Raw genomic sequence first — 27,687 nt, 5'->3', positions numbered from 1 at the left:
TCTTAAATAGAAAAATAGTCTTTTGCAGGAATCATAAATGAGAGAACAATGTTTGCCCCACCATAAAAGTGTGCCAGATGGTTCTGGAACTGAGTTGTCAGAGTCCAAGGAAAGAGACTCCAGAATACTGGTTTCTGGAAGCAGGAAACCAGTATTCCTTTGTTTCCTGGACTTCTGATGTTCTTCAGTGGAAATTCTTAGTGGAGTGGCTGCTTCACTGACTATTTTCTGTACTTGTTCGAGAACCAAGGCCTCTTCTCTCTTGACAGTTGCTGAGCATATGAAGAAACTCAAGTGAAAAGTATTGTGCTCCAAGGTATCAAATGCTACAATTGTCAGGTGCAGATCATGCTTGTATAAGCAAGCTTGAGAATGCCTGTATGTTTTCTTTTTGTTGTGGAAGAGTACAGTTCTCTAGGGAAGTGGTCTTCTACCTTTGTAGACTCAGGGCACACTGAGTACAAGACCTTTGAAAACAGGAACAAGTCCAGAACTATGCATTGTAAACCTAGAGAACCAGAGACAGGAAACATATGCCAAGCACAAAGAGGTGCATCAGAATGAGAATCAAGTCAAGGGTTAGAGTGTGGAGGAATTCTCTGCAGCTCTGAATGAACTTGCCTTTTCCTGATGCTGCTCTTAGCACGCATAGAAAGAGATGCAGGAGTTGTAATACCTTTGCTCTGTATGCAGCAGGTCCTTCCAAAAGGCAGTACAAATAATAATAAAAGGCAGTTCCATGTGAGTTTGTAACATAGCTCCACAGGACTGCTCCACAACTCACTGGAGAGTTCTGACCAATTTGTTGAAAAGGGGACTGAGTCTTTCATGGCAGTTGAAATTTCTTTAAACCTCTATTTGTACGTATACCATAATGAAGCATAATGGAGATACCAAATTTTTCATGTGAATTAATTTTGCTACTGTACACCACTGCTTGGGCTTGTTGGTTTTTCATACTGACACCTGGAAGTGACCAACAATGGCAACTTAACTACAGTGGCAAATCCTATTTATTAAAGATGTTTGAGGTTGGAGCATGTAATATGTGAATTCTATTGACTAGGTTTCCCACAGTATTACATTATAAAATATCAACTGATGAGTTAAAACATTTTCCTCAAAAACCACTCACTGATAATCTCAAAATTAAAGTTGTAATGTCTTTAATTCTCTACTTGTATACATATTACACCCTGACCTGCCACAGTAATCCATGCAAGGGTCACCTCCAGATTAAACTACTGTAACTTGCTCTATGCTGGCCTTCCCTTGAGACTGACCCAGAAACTCCATCAGGTCCAGAATGCGACAGCACTAGTTCTGATGGATACGCCACAGACGGCACATATCCAACCAGTGCTGCATCAGCTATACTGCTTCTGGTGGAGTACCGAGTTAGGTTCAAGGTTTTGGCTTTGACCTTTAAGGCCTTGAACAGTCAGACCAGCATATCTGTGGGACTGTCTCCTCGGGTATGTCGCTGGAAGAGCATTATGCTTACTGATAACAATTTACTGGTGATTCCTGAGCTTAGGGAGGTCTGGCTGTCCTTGACCAGGGTTAGGGCCTTTTTGGTGGTACACTCTGCCAGATGACCTGGTGGTACTCTGCCAAATTAAATCAGGGCCTGCGGGACCTCATGCAATTCTACAGAGCTTGTAAGGCAGAGATGTTCTGCCAGGCTTTTGGTTGAGGACACCAAGAGTTTGTCATTGGCTGGCACCTTCCCTTCCTACTTCTCCCCCCCCCCCCAGATGCTTTGTAAGTCCCATTCCCCGCCCCCGCCCCCTGTATAATGCCTGGTGGTTCAGAATGTGACCCAAAACTCATAGGATGCTATCTGGGACACTTTAAAAAGCTTTAAATCTAATTTATTATGCTAGTTTTTAAAACTACATTGTTTTTATGTTACATTTGTTGTACATCTCACAGAGCCCGGCATGAACCAGGATGGAGCGATTAACAAATCTAATTGATGATATGATGATGAGTTACCTGTACAGCAGATAGTTGAAATTTTGTAGGCCAGGTGCCTACTATATAAGTACGACAATAATAAATGTTTACATCTATCAGTCACAATGGAAGGCATGAAGTGTATCCCTGAATGTTTAAAGTAGTTCAATAGAAAAAAACCTAAATTTTAGTGCATCTGTAGCCCAGAACACTGCAGCTACCAGAGCATACAGCATTTTAAATTCCTTCACTGGGAACACAGAACATAATGTGTATCTCCATAACCAAGATCAGCATTTGAACACAAAGAAGGCTGACTCGCATGAGATAGAAAATTATAACCTGCTAAAAAACATCCTATGAAGTGTCAGTTAAAGAGACAGGAGAGGTTTTTTTCTCCATGCCAGGTCAATCTGGTCATCTTCAGAGGCCCTGCATTAGTTGCCCCTGCCATTTGACACTAGTTGGGTGGTAAGCTGAGAAAGGGCACCTCAGTTGTGGCATTGAAACCTTGAAATTCCTTCCCTAGGGAAAATAGTCCTCTATGGGTATCTTCCACCAGCAGCTGAAGACTTTTTTGTTTCGTTTGACATACCCTTACTAACTGTTATTTGCCCTCCTCCCTGGTTCTGGTATTTTTATTGAATTATTTTATAATTTTAATTTTTTTAAAAAATTCTAATGTCTTTATATGCACCACCTTGGGAATCCTGATCAGGTGGAAAGGCAGCATAAATATGATTTAAATAAATAATTGAATCCTATTCCAGAGAGAGAGATGAATATGTAGAACAAAGAAATGAAAGCAGGTTTCAGGCAATGAAGAGATAAGAACTGCATTGTAACTGTACATGAAATGATACTATGGAAGTGATAGTAATAAGAATATGTGTTCTCTCCCGGTTTTAAATTCTCTTCATTAGAGACCATATCACAACAAGTTTGTATTATCACGGATATGAATGAAAATGCTGTGCAGGTGGGGTTTCTCCTTCATAAAACATTGAAGAGTCATGTGAAAGTAAGTGTGGGCTTTTCATTCTCACAGTTTCATTCAATCCCAGTTTGAAAGATTGTCAGAGTTTTTGGGCCACTGTATATTATGTATTTTATGCAATATATTATGTATTTTATTTATTTTATGCAATTTTTAGCCCTCTCTCCCCTGTACAGCAGGCTCAAGGTGGGTTACAACAGACATGGACAGTCAATTTAATATAGTTAAAAACATGATATAATACAGAACACTATAAACAGAATTGGTTGATAGTACCAGTAGATGGTAGCCTGTAGCACAATTGACAAGTGTATCTTGTTACCTGAAGTAACTGACATGTCAGTTGAGTCACCAGTCACCACCTTTAATGATGGGTTCTTTGAGATCTGAAGCATAATAATGGTTAAGACCAGGACTTTTTTGAGCAGGAACACAGTGCCTAATATGCAGATAAGTTCCTGCTGGGCTTTTTCTACAAAAAAGCCCTGGTTAAGAGTAATTTCAGTAACACATGCTGCATTTTCTTTTTCAGCAGGTTAAAAGTTTATCATCAACCCTATGTAAAGATGATAACCATCTGCAAAATATCTTATTAAGGCAGTGTTACAACTTTATTTGCATAAATGTAAGTATTGTGGAAAAATCAATAGCAACTTCTAAGCATGTTTACAGCATCACATCATTGTCCTTGGGAAAGCTGGCCTCTGCATGGTTCACTGGTTCATGGTTCACTGTCAGACTGACAAAACTCAGACCCTGAATTATAAAGAATAGATTCTGAGCTAAACTAGGCCATATGTTTCATCTAGGCATCAGTTCTCTCAGTCTGAGTGTTGGCTGAATGAAAGTACTGTTTGAGCACTGTATAATCAACTACATGCCATACAAAGTTGTTGTCGTTTTTCTGGCATTCAGCTCAACATTCTGGAAGGGAATTTCTAAATCAGGACAATTACTACTTATTTAGTTTTATTTTTTGCAGTGTTTCCACTGCATTTCCAATTTCCTGCTCTAAACATCATATGTTTTGCAGGAAGACGTTCTGGAGAATACAATACACTCAAAGCCTTCCTGCTGTCAAACTCAAAGAATCTGACTGATGATAATAATGTGATTGGAAAGATGTTTTTTCTCTAGTCAGATAGGTTAGTTAGTGGCTCTGTAAGTTTTTAATCATCTATTATAGTATGCAACTGGATTTACTTGGTGTTCTCTGGAGTGACATATTTTTAATCCAAACTTCTTTCAGAGAGCTCGTGTATCTTTCTTCCAGTATTGCTTACTTACAACTGCCTTGTGCAACACTGGCTGGTTTATTGAGTTATACAGGTGATTATTGGGCAGGTTAAAGCTTTCAGATATATCAAACCACACTGTACTTCTGATAGAACAGATTTCACTGACACAGTGGGCTACAGCAAGAGGGATGAAGTCCTACTTTATGAAGACCTTGGATGGTGGAAGTATACATTTTTTATTTGTTTGTTAACACATCTGTTGAGCAGCTAATCTCTCTCTCTCTCTCTGCCTGTCAGTGTTTGGCCCCTCCAGTGTGGCTCTGTGCTTCCTTAAGTGAATTAACATTTATCAGTGAATAATGCACAGAGGCTGTTCTACAAAAATGGATAAACATGTCTTGCATGAGAGAATTAGTCTTGTGGTTTTTGTTTCTTACATCTCTTGTGATTCTGTAGATTTCTGTTATGTAGGGAAGAGAAGAAAAATATAGATAGATCATGGTTTATATTACATAGTCCACTGTGCTTATAAAGATGCCTTTTTCTTAACATGAGTTTTGATTTTCTTTAGGATACACTGTCTGACTTTCAAAAAACCCAACAGCTAGTGGAAATGCTTGAAAACACAAATGCTTCTGTTTTATACTCCATTGTTCTAATTTCGGTAAGGTAGTTTATTACATTGTTTTTATTGATTTATTGGTTTAAAATATGTATTTATTTAAACTATTTATATACCTGTATCTTGACTGAGCACCCTCAGGACCTGAAGTGGCTAACAACAATATAAAAATAGTTTTACTGTGTGCCACATATAACTGACTGAGACAGGTAGAGATTGGACTGTCCTGTGAATAACTATCTACTTAAAATGGAATTGAATTCTCCAATTGTTTTGCTGCTTGTCACTGCTTCCTTCAGCTAAAAATACAATTTTAGTGAAAATCTGAATGTCAGGAACATTTAAATCTAAGTATGAAAAAATGCCACAATAGGCGATCATACCAATATCACATCTTTATTGCATAACACAATAGGAGATGTTGGTAATACTTGAGAGTTACTTGATTATTTCTATATTTATTAAAATGTATTAAAATACACAGAGAGCCAGTTTGGTGTAGTGGTTAAGTGTACAAACTCTTATCTGGGAGAACTGGGTTTGATTCCCCACTCCTCCACTTGCAGCCGCTGGAATAGCCTTGGGTCAGCCATGGCTCTCACAGAGTTGTCCTTGAAAGGGCAGCTTCTGTGAGAGAGCTCTCTCAGCCCCACCTACTTCACAGGGTGTCTGTTGTGGGGAGGAAGGCAAAGGAGATTGTAAGCCACTCTGAGATTCTGAAATTCAGAATGAAGGGTGGTGTATTAATCCAGCATCATCATCATCTCATCCTCAGTTGTAAATAACAATCTATAATCTGCTTGAAGTTCTATTTTCTTTTTAGAAATTAAATTATTTTCTGAAGGTATCCTGTCCCTTTGAAGGTACGCTTGAAAAACTTAGAAGAAACACCTTGCAGCAGTGAAATGCCCAAGCTAGTTGAACTTGCCAAGGAAGTGAATAAGAAAAATATTTTCCTTTATGGTCTCATTATACACTACCAGCAGGTATGTACTAGAATGAATAGATATACATTATATCTGTGAATACTTCCCTTCTTCACAATCTGAATATCTTTTTAGTGAATAATAATCCAAGCAACAAATACCCTAAGCTTTGGTTTTTGTTGTAAAAATGCTTGCCTGATCATGTTTACTCTTCAACAGCATCCATAATTTCAAGCATAAATATATATTTTTCATATGATGTAATTAGAAATAGAAAAACCTTAATTTTTCTCTTATTTGCTTAGAAAATATATATGCCACCTCTCCTAAAACTAACAGCATTAGAGCAAACCATGAAAACAGCAAAAATATTATTCAGCAGCCTAAAATGATATTAATAAGGATAGTTCAGTTCAGTACCTTTATTGGCATAAATTATAAACATCATACAATTATAAACATCATACATCTTCCGGCTAGCCTATACCTAGCCTATCCTTTAGCAAGGATAACAACATGTTGTAACTGGCCAGCCATCTGTTTACAAGAAACTGAATTACTCTGTTTTTAAGGTTTTAATTGTTTAAATATTTAATTGTTTTATACTTGAACTGGTTAAATTTTATGTTTGATTAAATGTTGGAAGCCGCCCTGAGCCATTCGTGGGAAGGGCGGGATATAAATCCCGAATAAATAAATAAATAAATAAAAGAAAACAAATATGATTTTAGCATTACAAAGGGAGAAATTCCCCATCAGAGGATTTTACCTTATGCTCCTGAATTCTCATAGCAAGATACCTTGCTACTAAATAAGTAATATAAGAGCGCTAGTCCAGCAGACGATATAAAACAAGCTTCTCATTGGATTATCCATGAAAGTTATGTTGAAGAGGGCTAATGAAAGAACCCCACAATTTAACATACAAGTTACAATAAAGCAAAACATGGGATACAGATTCAAGATTCCAACCCTATGTGGGCTAAGACTTTCATGAGAAAGAACATTTGCAAATCTTCCAAACAGAACTGCTGTGGGGAGAGCATTTAATCTTGCAAAATAATATGGTAGAATTGAGGAGGTGTTAAATAGGAATGGGCACAAACTGGGTGATGAGCCAAAATCTGAACTAAACTTTGCCCAATTCAAGGCTTATTGCCCACATAATCGCTGTCAGTCTGAAAAGACAATACTGACTTTGATGGACCAAGGGTCTGATTCAGTATAAGGCAGCTTCATATGGTCATATATGTTCACATGTTTGCTGAACAAATCTCCAAGCTTTTGGATGTGGCTCAGCAAGCAAAACCTATCTACAAAGTCTGGCATGAAAATGCTAGGTAACAGAAGGGGTGATGATGTTTTCCAGCCTTGGAAACATGAATAGGGACCCTCAAAGCTTGACAGGCAATGCTTCCAGCCAATAACAGAGTTCTCTCCCTATTGCTCACAATGGGAGGTGAATATATCTATAAGCTTTGGATGAGTATGCATTCCCTTTGTTTGTTGGATAACGTGGTTTGGGATGGAGTGGGTTTACTAGCACACAACAGAGCTTTGCTGCTGGGCATGGTGGTGGTGGTTTCTTAACCAACTTACTCAGTCAGAGACTGGGGGCGGGGGGGCGCTTAGCTTTGTCCTTGGGTCCTCTGAGTTGCCATTGCTTTTTTTTGTTTGCTTGTTTTCTTGGTGCAAAGGCTAGGATTGAATTTTTCTTTCACATAGCAAGCATTCTGGTTTAGTGGGAGTTTGTTGCTGTCAGCTTTCCCTACCCTTCCCTTTTCATTGTATTCACACTCATGGGGGGGGCTTCAATTTAGGGGACTTACTAAAAGGAATGACAGGATTACCCATTGGAAACAATGGGAGAGGTGTGAAGGCTCATTGGAGATAATGGGAGCCAGGAATGCCAATTGACTTGCACGGGTTCAATTAAAATACATTACAGTACCAAAAAAGTTGCAAAGAAAATGTGGAACAGATTTTCCATTAAGATCTCTGGACCCAAATAGACTACTGTGGGACTGGAATGACAGCCTCTAGAGTGGAATGACTTCTCCTGGAGTAGCAGAAGTATCCTGGTACTGGAATGATGGCCTCCAGAGTGGGATGATGGTCCCTAGTAATTGAATCTGTGCTCTGTGACTGGAATGACAGGTTGCAGAGTGGAATGACAGCCCTTGGGAGTAGCAGAGTGTTGTGGAACTGGAATGACAGACTGCAGAGTGGAATGACAGCCCCTTGAAGTAGCAGAAGCATTCTAGGACAGGAATGACAGCCCCTGGGAATAGCAGAAACATTCTGGGACTGGAATGACAGGGAGCAGAGTGGAATGATGGTCCCTAGGAATAGAATCTGCTCTGAGACTAGAATGACAGCTCCCAAAGTGGAATGACAGTGCCTAGGATTAGAATCTATGTTCTGGGACTGGAGGAAAGTTGGCCCTGCCCAGTTATCATGTTCCCAGTGGAGGGAGGGTGGGTCCAGGGTGGTACAGCCACCTGAAACTCTGTGGGTAGCTCCTGGGTCCCAGGCAGGGTGGGAGGGTTGGCCTTGCTTTGCATTTACTTTGCCAGTGGTGGGAGGGTAGGCCTGAGGAGACACAGGCACCTGCAACCCTGTGGGTGGATCCTGAGCAGGGTGGGAGTGCCCAACATTACTGTGTTTGTAGTGGGTGGGCCACCCACAAGCATGTGAGTGGCTCCCAGGCCCCCAGGCAGGGCAGGAGGGTGGTCCCTGCCCAGTAATCACATTTTTAGTTGGACAGAGAGTGGCTCTGGTCTATGCACTCCTGAACTCACACCTGATCGCTCCAAAAAGCACTTTCCTGTGAGCACCTAGTGATCCGTAACTTGGACCCAACAAGTCCAACCTGCATGTAACTAGTGGGGCATATGGAAGGGCTGTAAGTTGGATGTCTGTAGCTCAGCCAGGGTCCGTTCTATTCTTGGTTGTAGGCAAACTGTGAATTAAAGTTTTTGTTGCCAGGCTTGGATTTGTTTAGTAACTGTAGAACAGTTACTAGTTCTGTTCATATCTCTTTCTTCGCCTTCAGGGATTGCCTTTTTAAAATGACAATTCTTGACATTATCCCTGATGGCGAGTAAACATACTTACAGTTAGACCGCTCTGGGAGTGAACTGAAGCTTTACAGCCCAGACAAGCATACAATGGAGATTCTGTTTGAGTGAAATAACATCTTCAGAGAGGTAATCTGTACATAGCCATGCTGATGTCATCAACCGAAGCAACAAAGGATAGAAAGTCAAGCATCTATGGTGTACTGGTTAAGAGCGGTGGACTCTGATCTGGAGAACCAGGTTTGATTCCCCACTCATTCACATGCAGCCTTGGGCAAGTCACACTTCTCTCAGAGTTCTCTCAGCCCCACTTACCTCACAGGGTATCTATTGTGGGGAGGGGAAGGGAAGGAGATTGTAAGCTGCTCCAAGACTCCTTTGTGTAGTGAAGGGTGGAGTATAAAACCAACTCTTCTACTCTTCTTCTGTGTATATCATCTCTGTGAAACCTCTGTTCAACCAAGTTCTTCGCTGAAAATCAAGCTGTGAGCATGGCATTGTCCTTGCACACAGTGAATGTGTGGGGCCTGCCACCTCATAAATGAACCACATCTAAAGGCTCTGAGAGGCACCCTGTGCTCCCTGATTGACTGTAGTTCCTTGTATGTTTTCCTGCATATTTGCAAGCTTCTGACTTCCTGTTGCTTTTCACAGGCTTGCTTCAGGGATTGGCATGTAAAGTGTGCTATTGGGACTTTTATATAGCCATAGCTAACTTAGTTTTTAAGATGTTGCAACTGTACAATGCCTTTTCTTTTAAAAGACAGGAATTAAAGCTTTCAGTTCAAACTAAAAAACTAGACATTTGGTGTAGCTGTTCTTTGGAAATTAAATCTGGATGCTAAAAAGGCTAACTTTTCCTTACTTAATCCATTTCTAAAGCATCCAATTTAGGGTAGTGTTCGGCATTACATGTTTCATGTTTCATTGAGGGTGGTATTTCTTTCTTTTTAAAAAAAGCATGCTGTGGAAAAGGATTGAAATTAGAGGTTAATTTTGAAAGTTAAATTAGCAGATGCTTGAAGCATTTAAAATACTCAGTGCTGCTACTCTGATATTAGTGTAATATGGTTATAAAATAGACTGGATGGAAAGGGGTTTCCTTGTTTTTGAAAAACAAATAAACTTTTTTTGGTATAAATTATTGAAATGTATTTATTTGATCTTCCTCAAAAGCATTTTATCTTCACAGCGGTGTTGTGAGATAGATCAAGATGGCTAGCCATGTTAGTCTGTCTGTAGTAGTAGAAAAGAGCAAGAGTTCAGTAGCATGAGAAGTTCAGTATTTATTTTATTTACCTTAAATTTGTATGCCGCCCACTCCACACACAGACTCTGGGCATCAGAAGTGAGCAGTGACTCATGAAAGCTCATATCCTGCCACTCATTTTGTTGGATTTTAAGGTGCTATTGGACTCTTGCTCTTTTCTACTGTATGTAAGATAGATTAGTGTGAAGGTAGATTACTAAAACAGTTACCCAAATAACTGGATATTTGAATATGGTATATGTTCCATTTTTATGGTAATTTGTAATATGCATGAGACCCTCTTTTAGGTCCCTTCCAATCATAGTTTTAAGAGCCCCATGGTGCAGAGTGGTAAGCTGCAGTACTGCAGTCCAAGCTCTGCTTGTTCAATCCCAGCGGAAGCTGGGTTCAGGTAGCTAGCTCAAGGTTGAATCAGCCTTCCATCCTTTCAAGGTCAGTAAAATGAGTACCCAGCTTGCTGGGGGTAAAGTGTAGATGACTGGGGAAGGCAATGGTAAACCACCCCATAAAAAAAGGCTGCCATGAAATCATGGTGCGACGTCACCCCAGAGTTGGAAACGACTGGTGCTTGCACAGGGGACTGTTGTTGTTGTTCAGTTGCACAGTCGAGTCCGACTTTTTGCGACCCCATGGACAAAGTCATGCCAGGCCTTCATGTCTTCCACCATCCTCCGAAGTCTGCTCAAATTCGTGTTTGTTACATCAGTAACGCTGTCTAGCCATCTCATCTTTTGCTGTCCATTTCTTCTTTTGCCTTCTGTCTTTCCCAAAAGGGGACTACCTCTACCTTTAATCAAAGTTTATTGGTATTGGAGATTTAGAGCCTAAAGGTAAACTCACATAATGCAGAGTCCTCTGGCCCTCATGAAGAATCTGTATCACATGAATGCTGGGATTCTCTGTTCTCCCAGGGATGTGGGGGCCACATTCCCATTGTGATACACGTAGAGGCTCTCCCACCCCTGCTGTTTTGCATGCTGACTTGACCCTAAGGAACTTACATCTGGTGATGAGTATGCATAGGTTTCCTAACAGAGCAGTTAGCAGATCCCCTGGACCTTTTAAGTTAATGAAAAAGGCATTGAAGGGAGGCTGAAGCTCCTTTTCTATGCATGCCATGGTCATGACTGGAATGCAGCCCCTAGGTGTTATGATTGGAATACAGCCCCCAGGCACAGATACATCAACCACAAGGACTTTGTATTGTGTGAATCGGCCCTAAGGAATTCCCAGACTCACAGGTTAAGACGGATTTCAGAGCCTTGGGTTCAAAGGAAGAGAGTTTGAGGTTAGGGCACTTGCATTTAAATGTTTTCCTTTTGAGCTATTGCATTTGAGCCATTAAATTTAAATAAAGAGAGGTGGTGCATTAGGTCAAGGGTCCCCTCAGTTTATTCTTGTAACCTTTGGACTATGCCAGCAAGTCATAGAATAAAACTTTATTCTGTGGCTCAGGCAAAGGCCTGGACATAATTTGAGAGCCAGTATTTAGTCTGAAGAAATTTAGAAAGCCAGCCAAGATGGAAAGAGAAAAAGAATACATTCCCTAGTAAAGTCCTACATATTCTGGTGTCTCATCTAGCAAGCAGGTTTCAAGAAGTCTGATGGACAACTTCACCTCCTATGGACATTAATGTCTAATTTTGTTTCTTAAAACTTTTGAGTGACTGCATTAAATGGAACATTCCAAATTTAAGCCCATTAGCATCAAATCAAAATCCTGTTGATTTCTATGGAACATTAAAATAAACTAGGATATAGATCTGTGCATGTTGCTGACCCTTCAGAGAAAGCGGTTTATGATTTGTTGGGGGAGATCCCCACCATTTCACATGTGCATGAAATGCTTACTTGTCTCATTCCAGTCTTTTAAACTCTATTAAAGACATATTTTATGCAGTTTTTTAATTGGCAGCTACACTTATGTTACTAGGCTTTGGTTAGTTTTAAGAAACACCCATGTAGTTTGTGGAAAAAATAGATAGTAGCCTACCATTGCATTTGAATTTGTGTGAGAAATATTTTCCTACCATATGGTAGGAAAATAAGAACAACTTCATAATTTATAGAATTTCCAACTGTCTAAACCAATTACATTTGATTCGTCAGTATATCTAGAAGTTAAAGCTTGTTTTGGACATCTATTTAAATAATGTTTACTAGACCCCCATTCCTTCAAATATAACTTTGTACTAATTATGAAAGGTCATTCTTTATACTAAACAACAATATACAAAAAATACTCTATTGGGTTTGTAGCTGTCAGTTGTGGTTTTGCTTGAATTTTTCATCATTTTTTTTAACTAAAGAAATTTCTTTGCATTCTGGTGTGACTCAACCTGTGTGGTACTGTCAATGATATGAATATTTATATTTGGCAAAGTTTCTGCCTTTGGGTTTCTGATTCAGTTTCCTTGCATATGCAAACAGCATATGCAAAGATTAAATCTCCAAAATTCAAAGGGAACTTAAAGGTGTCTAGGCACTAAATTATTCTTGCATTTGTTTTAGAAAAGGCACTTCTCAGAGGACAAAACCATAGCCCGTAGCCATAATCTAACCATGGATTGCTAAATCGTTACATTGTGCAACTAGTAGAGTTTCTCATAACTATTCTGTATATTGCCAAGAGGCTAAAGGTTCTTTTCTACAGAAGGGTAAGCACAGAAGTGGTGAAGGAAGGAAAACAAACAGTTTTATTGAAATTTATTTAGTAACGTACAGAAAAGAAATCAACAAGTCATAAAAACAGAGAATATATCCTTATGTCCATTCAGCTGCCCAGGAACACCTTTAGTATGACAATGTGCTGACCCCTGGAACTGGCCTTTGGGTCCAACCTTTTGGCGGTGGCATCATCATCAATCATCACCATCACAATGATTTATTAATCGCCCAATCCCTGTTGCTGCAGGATTCTGGGCAATGTACAATAATCATAAAAACATCAACAAGATAAAAACCAAACAAACAAACAACACATTTTAAAAGCAAGATGGTGAATACTAATTATTCCAATTACACACTGCAAGCTACTTCACAGGCAGGGGGGAAGAGGGCAAGGTAAATGTGAAAAGCAGAAGAGGATGCCAGCCAAGATGAAACAAAGTAGGCATCGTTGCACCTTTAAGACTCCTACTTTGTTCTACTGCTTCAGATCAACACGGCTGCTTACTTGGATCTAGCCAAGATGAATACCATCGCTGTCTTCAAAGGCCTTGAAGCTGTGCAGCAGGGGTGGCGAAACTGTGGCTCGGGAACTACTTGTGGCTCTTTCACACATATTGTGTAGCTCTCAAAGCCCCCACCACCCCATTGGCCAGCTTGGAGAAGGCATTTATCTTTTTAAATCACTTCTCCAAGTCAAGCCAGCTGATGGTTTGGAGAATGCATTTAAAGTTAAAGTTGCTTTCTTTCCACCTCTCCCACTTTCCTCCTTCTCCCATCTGCTTTCCTCCCTGGCTCCCTCCCTCCCTTGCAGCTCTCAAAAACCTGACATTCATGTCTTGTGGCTCTCAAACATCTGATGTTTATTCTGTGTGGCTGTTATGTTAAATAAGTTTGGCAACCCCTAGCCTCTGGAATTGCATAATGTCCCATGGGGCCCTGATAGTGTTTGGCAGAGAGTTCCATCAGGTTGGGGCCAGTGCTTTGTATGTTCTGGCTTCTCTTCAGATCGCATAAATCTTTTGAACCACATGTGTTTGTGTCATCCTAAGAACACTTTCGTAGGAGTAAGACCCTCTGAATAGTCTTGAGTAGGATTCCTGGTAGGCCTAACTAGGATTGTTCTCCTTAATTTTAAGTGAAACTTGGATAAATTTTCTGTCTGAAACATGGATAGAGGATAGTCCTCTTTATGGATTAATCTTCCCATCCACTCTTGCAAGCAGTGCTTGTTATTCACACTGGATCCTATTCTGCTGTGGGAGTAACCCCCTCCCAGTTTTTGCCCTTCTTGCTCTGCAGAACTATGAATTTGAGATCTTCCATGCTGACTTGGCTTTGCTTAGCAATAAGTTCTCACTCATCTTCTTATGTTGTTGCTCTTAAACTACAACAAAAGTTCCCTTTTCCTCATATATCCTTACTCTTGTCCCTCATTTTTTTTCCTGAGCACTTTTACTTAGGCTAGGAAAGAGGTGTTTTTCCTATGTACTAAGTGTTACAAATTAAATTGCCAGCCATCAAACATGCTACCTTAGTGCAGAGATGTACCCTTAAGCTCAAAAGAGCAGAGGATGCACTTGTAGCCATCCTCTGAGTCTCTGGAGGGAAAGAGGGTCATGGAAAACTTGCCTTGCATTGACTCAACTACTTTTCTGGTACTAAGGTGATGGATGCCTCAAGGTGATGGATACCATTCCTCTTTGCATGCATAGAAGTGCCTTCTACTTCCAGAGGTTCCAGTCTAATTCTGACTCAAACATACACCCCTGCCTTCTATCACTATTTTCTGCACTTCTGTGATTGTCAGCGATTCGGACTGAATTGTCTTTACAAAGAATTTAAACTTGCTTAATACAGGCTTGCTATCTGAAGTAGAGCTTAAACTTGGTCAAAACCATTTCAAAACAGAAATTTTCTGATACAGATTTTTCCTTTGGAAATGTTATATGAGCAAGTTTCTGCTTATGGCATTTACAGTTGGTTGGTGGAGAGTAAGACAACCTGTACATTATTTGCATCACAAAAAGGCCTGAATAGGACCAGATTTATTTACCCCCTTATTTGTGACATTAGAGGTCCACACCAGGCAACACAATGAAAGCATTTTGCCAACCACAAATGTAATTGCATGAGTTTATACCCCTTAGTAGGACAAAAGTTTTATACAAAGTATAAAAGGAAGACAGTTGAAATGGTTTGTTTCTTGCATTTCTAGTGACACAGTAGTGCACTTCAAAATTGCTTTATTCATATGAAATCTTAACAAAGGGCTTTTATTCTAAGCTACAAACATATACTGGATTTCAGAGCAGGACTTTTATCGTATTAACTAGCTCATGAAACAATAGGGGGGCACTTTATAACCAATCTGACGGGCTTCTCTGAAAGCTATTAAGCACTTGCTGTTTTAAACATAATAGTATTCAAAGAAAGCAGCACCAAATGTGCAGCTGATAAAAACCAGGATGTCCGCTACAACAAATGATACAACACATTACTTGTAAGGGGAAGCGGAACACGTTAGTAGAGTGAGGTTAATGCATCTGAATTACTGGTAAACATTCAGGCTGATACGTATTAAGAACTTTGGCATTAAGGACATAAGAAGAGCACTACTGTTTCAGACCGGAGTCCATCTAGAAAGAGGGGGAGTCTGTGAACTAAGTGCTGTTGGGTAAAGGTGTTAATAGCAAGCCACAGCTCCACCTATTTCTCAAAAAGCAGGCCAGCATCCAGGATCACCATAGGTTCTTTCCTGATCTTATAGAAAAACCTTCATCCCTTCACTCTTCTCCAAAATGTGAGCAGTTCTCAGCTAGAATTACCTTGACCTTGTCTGTATTCAATTTCATCCTCTTCCATTTGGTCATTGCTTTCCAACATTTGTTTTGGACAGTGGAGACCATTTTGTGTTCTTATTCACCAAAATATACAGGTGGGCCAGTTTACAAATGGATAACTGTATTGAAATTTGTAGCCCAATATTATGCATAACTGCATGGAAGTTCACTGGATTTAGTTGAACTTGCTCTCAAGTAAGAGGCAAACTTCATTCAAGGAAGCTCCAGTGGTTATTTGGGAAGAGGCTGATTTTGAATGGAAGATAAGACACTTTTAAAAGTGTTTCTTCAGTGGCCATTCACCTGTTCCTAATCCTTCAACCTGAACTGCTTTTCCTTCTTTCAGGGCTGCAGTTGCAATACACACCTGGAGCCTCAAAGGGTGGTGGAAGCTGAGGGAGCAATTAGGTGTGTAAAAATGTCACGAGCTGAGGCCAGGCCAGGTGAAGTCCAGGGGCAGTCCAAGGTCTGTAACCGGTGAGCAAGAGTGTCCAAGGTGCCAAAGCCAAATCGTCGTCCAGGTATCGTAGGTCAGAGGTTCAGAAGCCGTAGTCAGGGGGTCCAGAAGTCAAGCCAAGGTCAGGAGGTCCAAAGTCAAAAGCCGAAGTGGATGCTAGGACATCAGGTAGATGACTAGTTGCTTCCACAAAGCCTCCTCCCAAAGCCCACAGCTATATAGCCCTCTGCTGGCTGTTGCCCATTTGGGCTAACTGCTGGCTCTGGGAGGCAGCCAGGATCCTGTTACAACTCAAGCATCCTTGCTCTTAGGAGGGCCAGAATCCTCTCAAAACTCAGGACTCAGGGAGCGTCTTGCTTGTGAGCGTGCCGCCCTCCTCCGATCCCTGAGGTCCTGACGGAGGCGGTCACGCACACGAGCCACCCGAGAGGGCGAGGCAGGGGGGCTGGGATCTTCTTCAGCAGGAGGCAGGGGTACTGGTGCAGGTGGCAGGGGTACAGTTTCCTCGGCAGACTCGTCTTCCTCTGCAGGGTCCCCAGCACCCATGACAAAAAAAGGCTGTTAGGAAAAATGTTAAGCATCCCTTAAAAGTTCCCTGCTCAGAACTGGCATAATCTTTAAGCTGCTTTTTTTTTAAGTAGACTTTGGTGCTTCCTGTGCATACACTTGTATTGTGTACTCTTTCTCTGTGTGCTAAGGATCACAGCTGTTGTAAATTAGCTGATGGCATGCACTCCCATTGCTACTGGATCCTAATGTCTGCTGAATAGAGTTTTGAGGTTTTTATGAGAGCCAGACTGGCTAAAAAACAAGTTTGAGCCAACTACCAAACTAAATACAAATGTTAATGTTAAGGATGTATAAGGGGTTTAATTAATGTTGTTTATGCCCACATTGTGAGAATTCTGAACTGCAAACACCTCTCTGCTTCTTTCAGCCTCAGGCTAACTAAAGAGAACAGTCTATGTTCCCTTTGAGCTCCAGATCCTAAGCTGTAGGAAAACCCTTTCTTCTAACCCCTTGGTTTGGACCCAATCCTTCAAAAGCTACCACCATGAGTTCTGCTCCTTCTCTTCCCTTTAGTCTTCTCTGGCTGCTACTAATCCCCCAGAGAACTGGCAAGTGCCTGTGTCTGAGACAGTAAGGAATGCAGGCATGGACCTGTATGCCTCCCCCTTTTTCTGGCTCTCTTTTTACTTCTGTTAGGTAGCTCAGTGCTATCTAGTCAACAGTGTTGTTGGGTTACATTGTCTGAATGGCCATTGCTGCTCTTAAAAATCAAAGCAAAAAGCTCACGGCTAAATTACTGCAAATAGTAAATATTATTGCACACAACTCTTAGAAAAATCATACAAGATGCATCCAAAAATATTCTTTGCCAACACAGTTGCACAATATATGCTGACCCGAGACAAAATTGGCACATGTAAGTGCTGCTCCACTTGCTGAGTACGCATCTTCCTGTGTTTTAAAGAGCCCACGCTCTATTTACCACACATCACTGTTGAGTCCATGTAAACACTCATATTGTCTCTAAATTGGTGATGTTGTAAAAATCCCAACAATGAAAGTCCTGGGCGCAACAGTGGACCGCTAAATGAACTGTTTCTCAGATGAATGCTTCATCAGGCACTGCTTTAAAAAGTGGGACCAATCTTGCAAAAGGAAAACACACAATATTATAACACGCACTACAAATTTGCAAAACCAGTAACTGTTACATCATCTCACCAGTGATACAATCACAATGACTTATCAAGTCAGTGTAGCAGTGCTGGTGCTCTTGGAAGCCCAAACTGAGGCTCCCAGGGCTCTTACAATATAAAAGACTAATCAGCATCAGCTGTGACCAAACCACTCATGAAATATTAAAGAAGCTTAACTTTTATACAATCAAATTTTATAAAAAGAATCTTATGCAGAACCTTTTAAAAACATTAAAAATGCCTGTATGTGTACAAAACATTTGAAAAACCTCATTGCTACAAAAAAACACGTCAAATCCAAATTCATGTTTAAACCCTCTGGTGCTACTGCTCCTAATTTAAATGTCCAAAAGGACTCTTCTCATAGAAGAATCTTCCGTGCAGTCAAACCACCCATATGATTGGGCACCTTATAGATTGCTAGAAATTTGAAATCATTTACGCCGTGGCGGGCTTGCTGAAAATGACTCACAAGGGGAGCGTCTGGAACCGTCATACAAACCCTAGACTTGTGTTCGAGCAGGCAAGTCCTCAAGGACCTAGTGTTGCTCCCCATGTAGACCTTTTGACACCCACAGACCAAACAGTACACGACCTGGCATGTTGTAAAAGATTTTAATATGATCCTAATTCCATTAGGACTCACAAACTCCTTTAACTGCATTGATTGGGCACATAAGGAACATCTTCCGCATCTGAAGTGTCCTCGTGGAGTTCTGTCTATTTCCATTGCTATTTCTCTAGGTAGTTGTGCCTTGATCAGTTGATCCCTGATGCTCCTAGTTTTCCTATAGCCAATATGGGGGGTTGATTCATGATGATGATGATGATGATATTGGATTTATATCCCGCCCTCCACTCCGAAGAGCCTCAGAGCGGCTCACAATCTCCTTTAGCTTCCTCCCCCACAACAGACACCCTGTGAGGCGGGTGGGGCTGGAGAGGGCTCTCACAGCAGCTGCCCTTTCAAGGACAACCTCTGACAATAAATGCCAGTGTCTGCAAACTATCCTGTTGATGGAATCTGCCATGAGAGTATAGTCAATAGCCCACACTAGTCTATTTGTGTTCTGGCCGTGGTTTGGTCTATTGTAAATCAAACCCTTGCAGTCAGCACCATCTGCACGTTCGGCTGCTTACTGGACTATCTCAGATATCCTCTGCTCCTAAAATCGCTAGACATTTTTTTCATTCCCTAACATAATCTGTGTAGTTCATGGCATTCCATTTAATTCTCAAAAACTGCCCATATGGCAAATTGTGTCTCAAGTGCTGAGGGTGGAAGGACTTAAACGAAAGGTATGATGCTCTATCAGAAATTTTCTTAAAAGGTTTGACAGCAAGGCATCTTGAAGTGTCCACATATACTGTAACATTGAGAAAATTGATGGACCTTGCACTGGCATTGCCTGTATATTGTATATTGGGATGGATGCTGTTGATCCATTCCATAAAAGGTTCCACCAGAGAGGAACTATTCAGGACCACAAAAACGTCATCAATAAAGCGGAAGACTTTAAAATGGCATTAAAAAAAAAAAGATTCCGCTCCTTCTTATAAATGGAGATCTCTTTTAACTCTGACATGAAAAGGTTCGCTAGGCTCAGAGCAAATGTAGAGCCCATTGCAACTCCCTTTGTTTGCCAATAAAACATGTCTTGAAACTTGAAAAAATTCTTTTCCAATGTAACATTGACTAGTTCTCATAGAACAAAGGTGGGAGAATGTTTGTCTGATTTGCATTCTAGCGTTCTCTCAATAGTATTACGGGCTTCGTCTAGAGGAATACTTGTATAGAGGGAAGCCACATCCATGGTAAATAATATTGCCCCTGGTGGAATCGCTGTTCCTTCCGCCTTAAGAATAAAATCTTCCATATCCCTGAGGTAAGATCTCATCTGCTGAACCTTGCGTCTAAGGAAGGAATCAATATACTGGCAGATAGGCTCCAAATGGGAATCATTACCTGATACAATGGGCCTCCCTAGAGGGGGGAATCCTCTTGAGAGCCAGTTTGGTGTAGTGGTTAAGTGTTCAGACTCTTATCTGTGAGAACTGGGTTTGATTCCCTACTCCTCCACTTGCACCTGCTGGAATGGCCTTGTGTTAGCCATAGCTCTCTTAGGAGTTGTCCTTGAAAGGGCAGCTGCTGTGAGAGCTCTCTCAGCCCCACCCACCTCACAGGGCATCTGTTGTGGGGGGAGAAGATGTAGGAGATTGTAAGCTGCTCTGAGTCTCTGATTCAGAGAGAAGGGCGGTGTATAAATCTGCAATTCTCCTAATGTATTTTCGGCAAGGTATATAATATGAGTGTCCTCAGACATTCTTTATTCAAAAAGTTAAACAGGTCCCTATCAATATAACTCGTAATGTCTATACAAAAAGTTAAACAGGCTCCTATCAATATAACCCATAATATCAGCCTCATTCAAAACAATTTTAATTAAGTGGGCCACCTCTGCCATTGGATCATAGCCAACCAAGGCATGTTTCAGAATCAGAAGACTATGTAGCTGAGGTTACCAGTCAGTCTTTGTCTGTTCTGAATAACTACTGCCCCACCTTTATTGGCAGGCTTTATGACTATGGAAGTGTCCAATTGGTCTCCTCTCTGGATAAATTATGCCACCTTCTGTTATTCCTAACTTCAGCTATTTTAATATCTCACAGGACCGCTCTCTCAAATGCACTAATCATGGGGACTGAAATATTAGGGAATTCCTGTCCCGTGGCCACTCCACCATGGTATGCCCCCCCCCCCAAAAAAAAACAGCCGCACAACAGCACTTGCCATCTTAGTGACCACAACCAGCTGCCAACATCCAATTTCCAGGAACCCTGCCAGGTGTGGTTTACATGGGGTGATTGACACAGGCTACTTCCTTTGCTCCTGACCTCCCACTTCACAACCAACTACCAGAACAGGGGATTCTGGCTTACCTGTCTCTTATAAGGCCACACACCCTCCTCCTCCCCATCTTCTTCTGCCTACTGTTGTCTCTGGCTGTGTCTACAGCTCTGGAACCTATGCACCTCATAGCAGAGGTCATGCTTCCACTGAATAAGATGTGCATTATGAAGGGTGATGCTGACCTTTATGTGAGGATTGCACATGCACTGTGCTCCACCAAATGTGCAAACATGGCATAGGTGGAGTTCCACTGAATAGTTGTGTCCTGAATGAGCTGGTGTTCATGCTCTTCCCCCCCCTCACAGCAGTCACACAGCCTTGATGCTGTGTGAGATGTGGCCAGCCAGGTGCCAGCAGTTCTCCAGCAGGGCCCTAATCCTTCCCATGAAAACCAAAGACTCAAATCAATAACTTTAAAGACTTGTAGGCCAGATATTGAAAACCATCCTTCCTGGGATTATGACATCAGTGCCAAATCTCTGAGCCAACTATGAAACTTGTATTTGTTTTTTCATACATTTGTCAAACTGTTGTTTTCTCCTGCCTGGAGTAACTGAAGCCCTTCTCACAAAACAGGCCTGTGGTTTATTCAAGGCATCTTTCAGCCTTTCCATATCAAGCACATACAAACTTGAGTTTTGTATGTCATGCCTCTTCTGAATTGTTTCTGATTATCCCTGTTCCACAAAACCAGGTTTTAAACACCTCAAAACTTAGAGCAGTTTCCCAGCAATAGAACCTCTTGCACAGTGGCAAAAAAGTAAGATTTCTTGAAAGCACTCCAGCGTCTTTAACAAATCTAATATTTCTCTTCTGGTGGTCTCCAAATGTTTTAAATAACCAAAATTACTTCCATTGCCACTTGCATCATAATACCGTCTTTCTTGGCTCATTTCTGTTCATGCCCTGATTCTCCACAGACTTCAGTGATCTGTCAGTAATATACTTTGACATAATAAAGCTTCAATCAATCAGTCAAGTACATTATATTGTTTAGCCCAGAACAGCATTTCATACCCACTTCTTTGTTAATGACATAAGCCAAAATGTAGTTTATAGCTGTGAGTAAAAGGGCTGTAAATTACATGGCTCTTTGTGTTGATGTTTGCAATGTTAATATGTTAGTTAATTATAAAGGTGCCAAAACATTTTTAAAAATTGCTTAGTGTGTGAAGAAATAATTATAATGTAATTAACTTTTAAAAATACATATTTTACTTAGATTGCAATGGTTGAATGAGTGGTAATGATGCCAGTACATTAAGGAAAAACAAGCTGAATGCTTTCGTTACTGCCTTCTGCAATAACTAGGCAACTGTATTCTGTCTGTAGGTGCAGCATACATATTCATGCAGTGGATATGTCAGGAGATGTCACGATAGTCTTATATTTTCAATGTTACTATGCAATGATTATTTTTAGATAACTAGCAATCATTTGATAATTGTAAATCATATCATTCTAATATCAGTCTGGAAAAAGAATTACCTAGTGGACAATAAAAGTTCTTTAGCTTTTATGTCTAGTGAGTGGTCATTAACATCTCTTTGAAGGACTCATTCTACTAATTTAATGCAAACTGGATTTTTACATATAGGTTGTTTTCGCACTCACCTTCCACCGGCGCGACCCCCCTCTTCACCGCGCAGGATCTGCGCGGATTTCGCACTAAACGCTGCGGAGCAGCCAGAAAAGCCGGAAGCTCCCGTCGCAAAAGCCGCGCAAACGCCAAACTGCTTTTTGGCGGTTTCAGTTTGAGCGGCTTTTGCGCCGGGAGCTTCCGGCTGCTCCGCAGCGTTTAGTGCGAAATCCGCGCAGATCCTGCTCGGTGAAGAGGGGGGTCGCGCCGGTGGAAGGTGAGTGCGAAAACGACCATAGTGAGTTAAAACCACAAAAGCAGCCAATATTTTGACTTTATGCATGTATTATAATTTCCACAGTTACATAACTTGCATATGTTTTTAACCAGTGAAGCCAAAACAAACATTCATAATTCTTATTTTGCTGTCACCTGCTTGTTGGAATGGAGTATCTATGCATAACTAGGCTGACTATGAACTGAGTAGCCCCACAGACATTGGAGTCCATAAATTGCTGGTAGAACTTCCCTCCCCCAAGATAAACTGTTTCAACTATAAAAAGAAGGACTGTGCTTGCATTCTCTCTGTTTCACTTTGCTCTGTGCTGGAGAACTGGCCACTAATAAGAAATATCACAAATGTCCTAGGCTGTGACTGTTTTTTTTTACTAATAATTAGGGAACCTTGGATAAGTGTACTGAAATTTCAGTATGTTTTCTGAAGTGGCTCTAAAAAGTTTTTTGGGGGGATGTCCTGAATTCTTTGAAGGAAGTGTGATTTGAGCATAAGTATGTGCAGCATTGCAACCACACTTTGTTGTTTGTCTTGTCTTATAAAGTCAACATTGTTATAAAGTCAACATGTCAATAACACAGCTGATAATGAAATGAAAGCGGTAAGAGTTAACCTGCTGGATTGCAAACAGGATTTATGCTAGCTTTGTGGTAGAATGCTTTACCAAAGACAAGATTGCTCAACTATTGACCATCAATGAGTTTTCAATCCCTCAAGCATAAATATCATGTTTCTTCATCAGTCAGCAATGATATTATTAATATAATTACAGCAACAGGCAGTAGAACTTCATTCTGTGCTGATTATAATTATAAATGTATTGCCAGAGTTCTTTCATTTTATATTGACAGAAGACATTCACTTACTTGTCAGTGCATGCATGTTGACAAGGCAGATGCTTAAAAACATATTTCTGTGGACAAGTAGATGTTCACACTGTTTTACAAGTGGCCACCCTTGCTTTCCCATTACTATGAGTACATTATACATAGCTGATAATCCCAGTATTTCTAACAGAAGCTGATTGTTGATAGCTATCTAGTTTACTTCCTTAAAAGTGTGTCTTGGCATGCTCATTTGTGTTGTCTTTGGCTATTTTTAATAGTGTCTTTTCTCCGTGATGCATTTTGGTCTCAGTTATGTAGTTGGATCTGCTTGGGAGTAATGAGCGTATTATCTAGTCAAAGATATTCTAAATTTTAGTCCATCAATTACTTTGCTTTTATAGCATCACAGTTTTTATACTTTTAAGGATCTTATGTAATATGTTAGATAATCACTTCATTATTTTGAAGAGCGTGGCACTGATTTATCATTAATGTAGCACTTAAATTCTATATCGAATGTCTGACAGTATTGCTGTGTTAATGGCATGCTGTACTTTATGCTGTACTGCAAATGAGTGGATTGAAAATCTAGATAGTGCTATTTAGGGGGATTGCCCAGTCGGTCTGCATACCCATTGTATTAACGTGGTTATATATTTTATATTATTATATACCTCCTGTGTGTAACTCCACTATACAATAAATACCATAAACAGTGAATAAAAATTATCTCTGGTGTTTTGGGGTTGGGGCAGTCTGGACTGTTTTGGAAGTATGCCTCCTGTGGATGTATGTGGCATTGTTAGTCTTTAACAATCCCATGAGGTGATGTTTCTGTGAATAATTCCCAATTTGGCTGTGTCTAGATAGGAGATAGCCTCTTGTGGCATTTGCTCTTAATAAGGCAAAATTACTCCAGTTATCCACAGTCATATCTTCTATCTCATTATCCTTTTTCCACATTTTGGGTGGGGGTGGGACTTAGAGGTTCAGGTTAGTACTCTGAAGTTGATGGAAAACCATCTCCCATGGAAATGAACTCCTGCCATCCAATATATCCCTCCCTCCCTTCCTTAGCAGGAGAATGGCAAACAGGCAGCAATAACGTGTCACATGGAGACTCTGCTAGCATGTCCACTGTGAAGACTATGGTCTGGGAAACCCAGGTTTGAATCCCCAATCTGCTGCTGAAGGTTTTTGGATTACCTCAGGCCAGTATTTAACAACCTAAAATACCTCACACAGTGGCTGTTAGGTAAAATGGAAGATAAGGGAGTAGTGATGTAAGCTGCTTGAGTTGCCTATTGGAGAGAAAAGTAGGATATAAATATTTACATAAATTCCCCACCCAGGCCAGGAGCCCTGAATGCCATTCCTTCAGGGGCAGTGAGGCCCAAGACCAGTGGCTGCAAGGTTCAATGCCACTCTTTTCGCCACTCCATGCTTGAGTTTTGGAACAGATTCTCTTATGGCAGGCAACAGTTGGCTAAAAGCAGGCAAGAAACAGCCTGGCAGCAAAGGCAACTTTTTACCTACAGTACAAAGGAGACATGTTGCATGCACAGGAATAGCAGAGCTGACTATCATGCCTTCTGAGGACAATAGAGGAGCCAGTACTAGCACCTGCTCCTCACCTCTCCTGGAGAGATGTCCCTCAACTAACACTGCAATAGGTATGGGGTAAGAAGCAACACATTTCCCTGATCTCTGTAGAGAAAATGACTATGCATTGTTCCTTACCTGGATTAGGGAAGAAAGACTCAAAGAAGTACAGTGAGGGTGTTTTCGCACTTACGTTTTACTGGCGCGACGACCCTCCTCACGCCGGCGGATCTGCAGTGATTTTGCACTAGAAGCGCCGGCGCAGCCCAAAGAGCCGGCTACTTCTGTCGCTAAGCCAGCGCAAACGTTTTCCTGCTTCTTGGCGGTTTCCGTTTGCGCTGGCTTAGCGACGGAAGTAGCCGGCGCAATGGGCTGCGCCGGCGCTTCTAGTGCGAAATCACTGCAGATCCGCCGGCGTGAGGAGGGTCGTCGCGCCAGTAAAAGGTAAGTGCGAAAACACCCAGAGTGATCTCAGCAGTCATGGCATGTTTATAGGGGACTGAAGTGGCTACACAGCAGAGAGCTGCATAAGAAGTGTGGAGGCACAAATATAAATACAAGAGCAGGAGCCACTCATGCTGTGCTCTGACATAGGAAGAGGTTCCGGGAAGGAAACCTCTACTGAAGTGGTCTTGTTAACTCACCCCTCTCAAGAGGAATAGTATCCAAGCTCTGACAGGGAAATCAGGCATCATAATGCTCTGCTAGATTATGATTTGGTGTTGTGTCAGATTCCTTAAATTATAACGATAGGAGAAAGGGGAGTTATCAGAGAAGAATCTCTTGAAACCACTCCTCAAGCTAAGCATTTCCCTCAAAATGTTCCCAAAGCTGTTACTTAAGGTCTCTAGAGTACTGTAATTATCTAATGATCAAAAAGACAAAAAAGGGCAGGTCACCATTCAACTCAAAAGCTTCTACAAAGCCTTTTCTCAAGGGGGGGGGGGCAGAATCCAAGCCTTTAGCACTCCCATTCCCATGAACTTTTGATAAGATGGTTAAGGCAGAATAAGATACCCTCTGCCAAAATAAAAATCAGTCACTGGCTAATATATAAATCAGTTGATTGCTTTAAAACTGCATTCAGTAGATGCTCTGGTGGCAGATCACAGTACCAACTTCATTGCCCCAACTGAATCAGATGGGTAGCCCAGAGACCCCAGAAACAACACAGTTCAAAAGAGACATGACATACAAAGGAGCTCCCATGTTCACCTCAGTTCCACTGAGCATTCAGCTGAAATTGGCTGATATTCACAGTTTAAGAGGAAAAAGGCCTGCAGAGATTTGTGACCACTAAAGTACATTTACATCTCCACTATGCCAGCCCTCCCATAGGATCCAGTGCTGAAGGATCACTGCTCAGATCCGTGATCATCCTTTGGTTCTGTAGAGGGATTTTTCATGATTGCCTTCTTTTCAACGTGGCCACACATCTCCTTCCCCACTACATCTCCACCACTCACTCAAAGTTCAGACAATATTGGTGCTGTTATCAGGTAGCTACAACATTGAGTCCAAAATCTCTTCAGAGCCATCCCCCAATGATATGGTGGTGGATCCTACACAAGTTTCACGCAACAAGGACCTGTGCATCTACTTGGAGTACATATTAAAGATGGCCAATTACCTCCAAATTGATGTGGCTTCTTTGACTTCGAAAGCCACTGGTCCTGTCTTGAGAGCCCTGCAGCCTGAGCCTGGAGGACAAGTGGTGTTCACTATGGTACAAAGTTTGCTAGACCTGTCAGCAGAACTATGACAGAAGCTTGCTTCCCTGTCAGCCTCCACTGTGTACGGGACATTTCTAATCCCATCCAAAGCTAACTCTCTGGTTGTGGAATCCACCCGTAATAAGCAGAAGGTACCTTATTCCTCAACTCCCATAGATAAGGGATGCAAATTTTATACTTTGGCTGTTGTCTCATGCAAATTAGCCAACTATGAGGCAAGTACTAGTTATTCCTATGGGAATTATGTCTTATTTTTGGAGGCCCTCTCTGACAAAAACAAAAGTGTTGGTCAAAATGCTGCAGGCTGAAGCCATTAATCTTTCCAAGCATCAAAATAATGCTGCAATGTAAGCAGTTTCTGCCTACAGGGGCATGACTACAGTAGAGCTGGCCACCCTCTAGGCATCAGTGTCACCTTCAGCAGTTTGCAGAAATTTAGCAGTGGTCAACTGAGAACACTAAATTTTGGAGATACCACCCACAGCTACCCCCTGGAGCTAGAAACTAGAAGTTTCTCCAGATCTTAAAAGACATCAACTTTTCCTTTGAGTAGTTCAATATATGCTAGAAATAGGATCCATAGAATAAGTCCAGAGGCCCAAGGACATTAGAAGTCTACTCAGCTTCTCTATAGTACAAAAGAAAGATGGTGATGTTAGAGCCATCCTATACCTAGCAGGACTGAATTGCAGAATGAAGAGGAAAAGGTTTTTGAAAGGAAGCTTTCAGCTTTGTTATTATAGCTATTACGGTAATTGAAAGAGCTGTTCAGTTCACCAGCAGCAGATTTTAAACTTGCATTTATAGACACCAGCCTGAGCAGAGATTTATTGTTGACAGAGCAACAACTGAAAATGAGGGACATGATATTAGCAGCCTCATAACAATCCCAGTAAGATCTAATAACACTGGCTCAGTTGCTGGCAAGGCCTGTTCAAAGACTATTAATAGCCAGAGAATAACGATGACTTGTAG

General features: G+C 41.1%; 1 protein-coding gene across 2 annotated transcripts in view; it reads left to right on the top strand.

The window, feature by feature from the left end:
• Positions 1 to 27,687, top strand: part of CRPPA (CDP-L-ribitol pyrophosphorylase A) — a 102,066-nt gene that overhangs the window by 49,218 nt on the left and 25,161 nt on the right. The window contains exons 6-9 of one of the 2 annotated variants that reach the window (XM_060248591.1): positions 2,883 to 2,980; positions 3,489 to 3,581; positions 4,766 to 4,858; positions 5,680 to 5,802. In XM_060248591.1, coding sequence (XP_060104574.1) covers positions 2,883 to 2,980; positions 3,489 to 3,581; positions 4,766 to 4,858; positions 5,680 to 5,802 — 407 coding nt within the window. The remainder of the gene's footprint in view (positions 1 to 2,882; positions 2,981 to 3,488; positions 3,582 to 4,765; positions 4,859 to 5,679; positions 5,803 to 27,687) is intronic. The other variant, XM_060248592.1, reaches the window with a different exon arrangement.

Source organism: Heteronotia binoei, chromosome 10, assembly GCF_032191835.1.
Source record: "Heteronotia binoei isolate CCM8104 ecotype False Entrance Well chromosome 10, APGP_CSIRO_Hbin_v1, whole genome shotgun sequence".
Classification (NCBI taxonomy): Eukaryota; Metazoa; Chordata; class Lepidosauria; order Squamata; family Gekkonidae; genus Heteronotia; species Heteronotia binoei.
The sequence above is the reverse complement of the archived record's forward strand: the minus strand, read 5'-3'. Positions and strand labels throughout refer to the sequence as shown.